Here is an 8,624-nt window from a genome sequence, read left to right as displayed (position 1 = left end):
GATCCTTGGGGATTCTGCCATTTCCCTCCCTCTAGTTACTTTAATGCCTGGCCTCAGGGCCAATAAAGGTCTGCAGGACTCTCAGCACTTTATAACCCTTTGGGTTAATTCTTCAGCCCAAAGCAGAATGGAAGTATTGCATGAAGTTGCCAATAGTTCCATGGAACCAGAAAAGGTTAATTGCACCCACTTTCTTGCTACCTCCTTTTCTTGAAACAGTGAATTTTATCTTTTGTTTTTATAACTGCCTTGGTGATCAAGGCAGACAGGTCTAACTCTTGATAGATTCTATTATGCATCACACATGTGATTCTGTAAGTCAAAAGCTGAATGTTGTCTTCCTGATATATAATTCTCCCCAAAGCTAAAGATGAAGACATATAGGTAGGATTACATGCAGGAAAATGCTGAGGATAAACTGCAAAAAATCCCTATTATGTCATTTATCTAGCAATGTATAACTGCTATGGAAATTGACAGTTTATGGAGGCTGGCAGGCCAGCAGAACCCAATGCCTAGTTCTTAAGCAATTAAATAACTTTTTTTTTCTCTTGCTGTCCCTTATATGTCAAGCAATTTTTGTATGTCTATCCAATTTTGAATTACTTGTTTTCCCAAAGAGGGCGTTTTTAAATTTTTTAAACTTTTTTTTTAAAATTTATTTTTGAGACAGAGAGAGACAGAGCATGAACGGGGGAGTGGCAGAGAGAGAGGGAGACACAGAATCGGAAGCAGGCTCCAGGCTCTGAGCCCTCAGCCCAGAGCCCGACGCGGGGCTCGAACCCACGGACCGCGAGATCGTGACCTGAGCCGAAGTCGGACGCTTAACCGACTGAGCCACCCAGGCGCCCCAAGAGGGCGTTTTTAAAAAGGAGGAGTATGAGTTCAAAAAAAAATTCAAAAGGGGCGCTTGGGTGGCTCAGTCGGTTTAGCGTCCAACTTCAGCTCAGGTCATGATATCGCAGTCCGTGAGTTTGAGCTCTGCGTCAGGCTCTGTGCTGACAGCTCAGAGCCTGGAGCCTGCCTTAGATTCTCTATCTCCCTTTCTCTCTGCCCTTCTCCCTGCTCACGCTTGCTCTCCTTCAAAAATAAATTAACATTAAAAAAAATTTTTTAAGCATATAGGTGTTCGAGAAACGTTCTTGAACCATCTTAACTGCGTTTTAAGGATGCATGTCAATGGCTGAGGTCTACGCAATTTAACGTTAGGTAACTTAGACAACTGTAATTACACAAGACTTCCTTGGAAAGACTTGTTTTACAAGATGACTCCGCTTAATGACACCAGGTATCCTTTTAGGACCCAGCACCAGCGGCAGGTGTTCGTTGGCCCGGAGGCATCTAAGAGCTGGTCGGGCAAGCTGGCGCCTCTGTGGCCCTTCCTTAGAAAACGTGGAGACCCTGGGTGCTGTCAAAATGGGGGGTCCTCCCGCTCTCAGCTCAAAACCAACCTTGTGAGTTGGCCTCAATCCATAAACTTCCCACCCCACCCCACCCTACGCAAGCTTTCTCTGAGCGCTTTCACCTCGCCTCATTTGCTCTTCCGGGTCGGGTGGGGGTCGGGCCGATGTTCCGGTCTTGCGCAGCAGAGCCCGGGGCGTGAGGCCAGCTGCATCGTTGCCATGGTAGTGGCCTGCCGGGATTTAGCTGGGCAGGCGAGATAAGTAGGGTCAGTGTCTAGTTGACCCGCTGGGTCTGCGCGGAACCTGACTGGCGGCATTACAAAATGGGCTGAGACGTCGGTGGTTGACTGGATGAGGTCGACTTCGGGAAGAAGGGCGCGACTGGTCCGGGTATCTGGTTTGAGGAGCGGGTGGGGCTGAGGTTTTCTTGGGTCCGGTGTCTGACCTGTAGGTGACTGCAGTATTTTGGGAACCCCCATACCTGACGGGCGCATGAAAGGAAGTGTGCGGACCCCACTCCTGATGGGTGACATGTAGTGAAGGAGTCTTCAATCTTAGTGTTCATGGGAATGACCGAGACAGCAGGAAGATCTCTAAGTTCTGGTGAGGCTGGAGCCCCACAAGGACACCCTACTGTCTGCAGGTGGCAGAGTCCCAAAGACAAACAAGAGTCTGTGGAAAAGATTAATATTTTTTTATGTTTAGGTATTTTAAAATACGGGTTTATTGTGGAAATGCATTGCGCAGCTTGAATAAATAAAAGTACAAATGCTTAACATTTTCTTTCTTTATTTTTATGAAGAAGAATCCAGGTTTGAAAATGGAGATGTATGAAACTCTCGGAAAAGTGGGAGAGGGAAGTTATGGAACAGTCATGAAATGTAAACATAAGGATACTGGGCAGATAGTGGCCATTAAGATATTTTATGAGAAACCAGAAAAATCTGTCAACAAAATTGCAACGAGAGAAATAAAGTTTTTAAAGGTTTGTTTCTTTTACCTTAGTTGCTTTAAGTCAAAGAGGAATTGTTATATAGTAAAAAATTATAAAAGGAATATTTTATTTAACACATATATTAAGACATATAGTAGGCATAAAGTGTGGTACCCTACCTTATTGTGTGTATTTTGAAATTTTATAGCAATACAAGATATAAATGCTTATGTATAATGTAAAAAAGTTATGCCAAGTGTTGTGAAATGTTTGTTCAGAAATATGCAGGTATAATAATTAGTAAAAATATCTGCTTTGTGAAAGGCATTTTGCCAGATGCTGAGATTATAATGCAGTACCTCCTTTTCAGAACTTTTTACTATTTAATCAGAAATATGGGAGGGCACTTGAAAACCATACTGAATAGAAAGTGGCTTATAATAAATGCCAGTTGATTAACACAAAGGCCAGTTGGGTAGAGAAATTTTCTTGGAGGAAATAGAACATGAATTTGGCCTTAAAGCATGTACAGAATTTAGGCAGGAGAGAGAAACTAATTTATTCCACATTAGGAAACAACATAAACTCAGAGATGCCCAAGTAGTTCTGAGGAGAGACCAGAGACTTTTGCCTGTAGAGTTTTTTTGTAAAGAAGTAGAAAGAGGTGATATTAGAGAAGTAAACAGGAGTTAGGTTTTAAAGTCTTGTCTTTTTAAAAATTATTTAAATGTTTATTTATTTTGAGAGAGAGCGAGGGAAGGGCAGAGAGAGAGAGAGAGAGAGAGAGAGAGAATCCCAAGCAGGCTCCACACTCAGCAGAGAGCCTGATGCAGGGCTCCATCTCACAACCATGAGATCATGACCTGGGCCAGTATCAAGAGTTGGACACTCAACCCACTGAGCCATCCAGGTGCCCCAAGTCTTTTCTTAAATGGACAAAACTTGGGGCGCCTGGGTGGCTCAGTCAGTTAAGCGTCCGACTTTGGCTCAGGTATTGATCTCGTGGTCCATGAGTTCGAGCCCCACGTTGGGCTCTGTGCTGACAGCTCAGAGTCTGGAGTCTTGCTTCAGATTCTGTGTCTCCCTCTCTCTGACCCTCCCCCATTCATGCTCTGTCTCTCTCTGTCTCAAAAAAAAAAAAAAAAAAAACCAAAACATTAAAAAAAAAAAACAAAACTGATGTCATTTCACACACACAAAAAAAGGACAAAACTTGATTTTGTAAGAGGTGGAATATTTTGAATTCAAAATAATTAATCTAGCACTATTTTTTAGAATAGATTGGAGGACTGAGTAAAAATAGCGAGAGCTCATAAATTTAATTCAAGAATCCTGGTAAATATCACGAGAGCCCTTGCTGGATTGCAGCAATTTGAATTTAAAGTGAGAAAAGGAAAGTTAAAATAGAATACATTTCAAAAAAAAAAAAAAGACATGAAAGGATGTAGAAGGAAACAAAGGGAGGAGAAAAAAAGAATTGAAGTTCAGTGACTGTTATCATTGATGGAAATATGAAAGACCCAAAAAAGAAATGGTCTGGGAAGTAGTTCACTTTTAGAAATGTTGAATTTGAGGTGACAGGAATATATTTAAGTAAAAATGACTAGTGTGCTTTTAGAGATGGGGGCAGAAGATAGAATTTTGTGTGGGTATGACAGATCAACCCAGGGGAAAGAACTCAGGAGTGTGAAGAAAGGAGGATTAGCATTCTTTGGAGATTAGGTACAAAACTAGTGATTAAAAAATTTTTAAATCTACATATTTTATTTATTGGAATTTGTCTAGATGCTTTAAGGTTTATGACTTTCACAACATAGTCTAGATGTTTTATATGATGAAGAAAACATACTCTCGTTCATTTTTATATGATATGAAAGTAATATTTGCCTCTTTTTTATAATTGAAGTATATTGAACATACAATGTTATAGTAGTTTCAGGTGTACAACATAGTGATGTGACAATTCTGTACGTGACTCAGTGTTCACCTTGGCAAGTGTAGTCATCCTCTGTCACCATACAATGTCATTAGAATATTATTGACCATATTTCCTATGCTATAGTTTTCATCTCTATGACTTTTTAGTTTTATCACTGGAAGTTTGTACCTCTTAATCCCTTTATTTATTTTGCCCATGCACTCTCTTCCCTCCCCTCTGGCATCTACCAGTTTGTTCCTCCCTCCCCTCTAGCAACCAATATTTTGTTCTCTGTTTTTAAGAGTCTGTTTGATTTTTTGTTTGTTGATTTGTTTTGTAATTTTTAGATTCCACGTATAAGTGAAATCATATGGTACTTGTCTTTTTTTTTTTTTTTTTACTTATTTCACTTAGCATGATACCTTCTAGGTCCATTTGTGTTCTCACAAATATTAAGATCTCATTATTTTTGGGTGCCTGTCTGGCTCAGTCAGTAGAGTGTACCACTCTTGATCTCAGACTTGTGAGTTTGAGCCCCACATTGGGTGTTGAGATTACTTAAAAAAATAAAAAAAAGATCTCATTCTTTTTTATAGTTGAGTAATACTCTGTTGTATATATATATATATGTGTGTGTGTGTGTATGAACACACATACATCACATCTTCTTTATCCATTCATTTATGGATGGACGCTTAAGTTGCTTCCATATCTTAGCTATTGTAAATAAGCTGCAATAAACAGGGTGCATGTATCTTTCTGAACTGATGTTTTCATTTTCTTTGGGCAAATACCCAGCATTGGAATTACTGGATTATATGGTATTTCTACATCTAATTTTTTGAGCAACCTGCATACTGTTTTCCACAGTAGCTACTCCAATTAATAGTCCCCACACACAGCACAAGCATTCCCTTTTCTCCACATCCTTGCCAACACGTATTATTTCTTCTCTTTTTGATACTAGCCATTCTGATTAGTGTTAGGTGGTATCTTATTGTGGTTTTGATTTGCATTTCCCTGATGATTAGTGATGTTGAGCATCTTTTATGTGCCTGTTGGCCAGATGTATGTCTTGGTTGGAAAAATGCCTATTCAGGTCCTTTGCCCATTTTTAAATAGTATTATCTTTTTACTGTAGAGGTGTGTAAGTTGTTTATATATGGTGGATATTAACACCTTATGGATACATCATTTGTAAGTATCTTCTCCCTTTCACTAGGTTGCCTTTTTTTGTTGTTGATAGTTTCTTTTGCTGTGTAAAAGCTTTTTATTTTGGTGTAGTCCCATTTATTTATTTTTGCTTTTGTTTCCCTTGCCTGAAGAGATAGATTCATAAACACATTGCTAAGGGGGAATTTCTAAGAGATTACTGCTTAATGTTTTCTTTTAGGAATTTTATGGCTTCAGGTGTCACATTTAGGTCTTTAATCCATTTTGAGGTTTTTTTTGGTGTATGGTGTTCAAAGCGGTGCAGTTTCATTTTTTTGGCATATAGCTGTCCACTTTTCTCAGTACTATTTATTAAAAAGATTATGTTTTGGTGTGCCTGGGTAGCTCAGTCAGTTAAGCTTCCGACTTCAGCTCAGGTCATGATCTCATGGCTCGTGAGTTAGAGCCCTGCATCTGGCTCTGTGCTTACAGCTCAGAGCCTGGAGCCTGCTTCAGAATCTGTCTCCCTCTCTCTCTGCCCCTCCACCACTCACACTCTGTCTCTCTCTCCCTCAAAAATAAATAAACATTAAAAAAAAAGATTATGTTTACCTGATTGTACATTCTTACCTCCTTTGTTGTCAATTAATTGACCATATAGGTCAATTGTTGTGTGTTGACCTGTGTGTCAGTTTTTGTGCCACTCCCATTTATCTTTGTGGTTCATTGATCCTGTGTCCTGTTCTCTTGATTTATGTATAATTTTTTTGTACCCATATCATATGGTTTTGATACTCTAGCTTTGTAGTATATCTTGAAATCTGGGACTGTGATACTTCAGACTTTGTTCTACTTTCTCAAGATTTCTTTGCCTATTTGAGGTCTTTTGTGATTCTATACAAATTTTAGGATTATTTGTTCTAGCCCTTTGAAATTCTTTCTTTTTAAACCTATATTAGATATGATGGGTGAATTTGTTTTTTTAATTTTTTTTATGTTTTTAAAAGTTTATTTATTTATTTTTGAGAGAGAGAGAGAGAGTGTGTGAGCTCACAAGTGTGCACGAAAGCAAGGGAGGGGCAGAGAGAGAGGGAGTGAATCCTAAAGCAGGTTCCACACTGTCAGCACTGAGCCTGATGCAGGCTCAATCTCATGAACTGTGAAATCATGACCTGAGCTGAAATCAAGAGTAGGATGCTTAACCAACTGAGCCACCCAGACACTCCAATTTGTTTTTTAAGTAGAATAAGTATATTAGGCATCTATATGTGTGGATTGTTGAAGTGCTCTGTCTCTAGACAATGGAAAGCAGTTAAAGTCAGTAAAGATGTTATGATTTTGTGAGTTGCCAGTCCTATTCCTGATCACCTAAAACAGTAATAATGTAAGGCAGTTACTGTACATCATAAGTGAAAATCTGATCAGAAGATCTTTTCACAGGCAATATCTTTTGCTCTTTATTCAACTCTGTTACATTTAAGGTGATTATTTTTTTCTACTTTATCATTTTGTAAAACAACCAATATGTGGCAAGAACACAGAGATGAATTTGAAAATGTACTTTATTGTTATTATACAAACTGTTTTGAGATACCTTAGCTATTTATTTTCATTGGCTTATTTTTTTTTCAAAAAATTTTTTATTCATTGGCTTATTTCTTACAGAAGTTTTTGTTTGATCTAACCCAACAAGAGAGAGTTCTTGGATTATTTCACATTTTTAGTCTAAAAAGATTGCCATAGTGATTTATTTATTTGAATTAAATTTTTATCTTCTAGAATTTTGTTTAATAAATTACAGTTAATTAGTGACAATATCTGTAGAAAAGTTATCTGATTATGAAGCAAGACAAAAGTAAACAATTTGAAAAGTGACAATGGAGCATTTATAGGAGTTTCATGGTTTATCTGAGAAAACACCTGATTCCTTACCCTGGGTGGATCTTCCATGGTGCTTATTAACTCGCATTAACTCTTTGTTGCTTTTGCCTTTAAAATAAAGACTGGAGGGGCGCCTGGGTGGCGCAGTCGGTTAAGCGTCCGACTTCAGCCAGGTCACGATCTCGCGGTCCGTGAGTTCGAGCCCCGCGTCAGGCTCTGGGCTGATGGCTCAGAGCCTGGAGCCTGTTTCCGATTCTGTGTCTCCCTCTCTCTCTGCCCCTTCCCCGTTCATGCTCTGTCTCTCTCTGTCCCAAAAATAAATAAACGTTGAAAAATAAAATAAAATAAAATAAAATAAAATAAAATAAAATAAAATAAAGACTGGACAGGGAAACAGTAATTTTCCTTAGTTGAAGGGTTAGTAGAGTAGTGTCCAAAACCAGTCAATTGTTCTTGATACTGCCAGCATGCTGTCACTGCAGCATTTTGGCATCTTGCCAATCAGGGAAATTGGGAACAAAAATAGGAAGGGAATATGGCATTATATTCTGGCATGTTTTTCTCTTGGTCATATTTTAAGGACTTAGGTCTATGTGTTAGTGCAGATAAGTCGAAAAATTGATATTGTGCCATTAGAATAAAGGCAAATATTTTTTCATAAAATCATAGTTTTCTAATGAATCTAACATCGAAAATATACCTCTCAATTAAATGTTTTAAGTTTATTTATTTATTTTGAAAGAGAGCAAGCGTGAGCAGGGAAGGGCAGAGAGAGAGAGAGGGAGAGAGAGAGAATCAGAAGCAGTCTCCATGCACTGTCAGCACAGAGCATGATGTGGGACTAGATCTCATGAAACTGAGATCATGACCTGAGAAATTAAGAGTCTGCTCAGGAGCCCCTGTACCTCTCAGTTTTTAGCCAAATGAATAAACATTTTTGGTAATTTGAAAATGTTGGGGCGCCTGGGTGGCACAGTCGGTTAAGCGTCCGACTTTAGCCAGGTCACGATCTCGCGGTCCGGGAGTTCGAGCCCTGCGTAGGGCTCTGGGCTGATGGCTCGGAGCCTGGAGCCTGTTTCCGATTGTGTGTCTCCCTCTCTCTCTCTCTGCCCCTCCCCTGTTCATGCTCTGTCTCTCTCTGTCCCAAAAATAAATAAACGTTGAAAAAAAATAAAAAAAAAAAAGAAAATGTTAAATATTTGAGAATATTTGGTAATAATTCAGCATGTTAAAAACTAAAGTAAGCAGCATAAAATATGGAGCCTGATTTGTTTTCTAGGCTGGTACATGCCATTTTTACTCTTTGGAAGTTTTTTTTTTTTTTTTTTTTTTTTTT

The 8,624-nt window shown here is 38.8% G+C and overlaps 1 protein-coding gene across 10 annotated transcripts in view; it reads left to right on the top strand.

The window, feature by feature from the left end:
- Positions 1-228: 228 nt before the first annotated feature.
- The window catches only part of CDKL3 (cyclin dependent kinase like 3), a 104,041-nt gene continuing 95,645 nt past the window's right edge, over positions 229-8,624 (top strand). For 5 of the 10 annotated variants that reach the window (XR_005781336.1, XR_005781329.1, XR_005781331.1 and 2 more), the window contains exons 1-2: positions 1,693-1,787; positions 2,206-2,388. Coding sequence is in view for 2 of the 10 variants with exons in the window: in XM_040444496.1 (XP_040300430.1) it covers positions 1,755-1,787; positions 2,206-2,388 (216 nt within the window). In the remaining 8 variants the exon portion in view is untranslated. The other 5 variants (XR_005781330.1, XR_005781332.1, XR_005781333.1 and 2 more) reach the window with 5 other exon arrangements.

This window comes from Herpailurus yagouaroundi, unplaced genomic scaffold, assembly GCF_014898765.1.
Source record: "Herpailurus yagouaroundi ecotype Mexico unplaced genomic scaffold, PumYag 192, whole genome shotgun sequence".
Classification (NCBI taxonomy): domain Eukaryota; kingdom Metazoa; phylum Chordata; class Mammalia; order Carnivora; family Felidae; genus Herpailurus; species Herpailurus yagouaroundi.
This window is presented reverse-complemented; position numbering and strand designations above follow the sequence as displayed.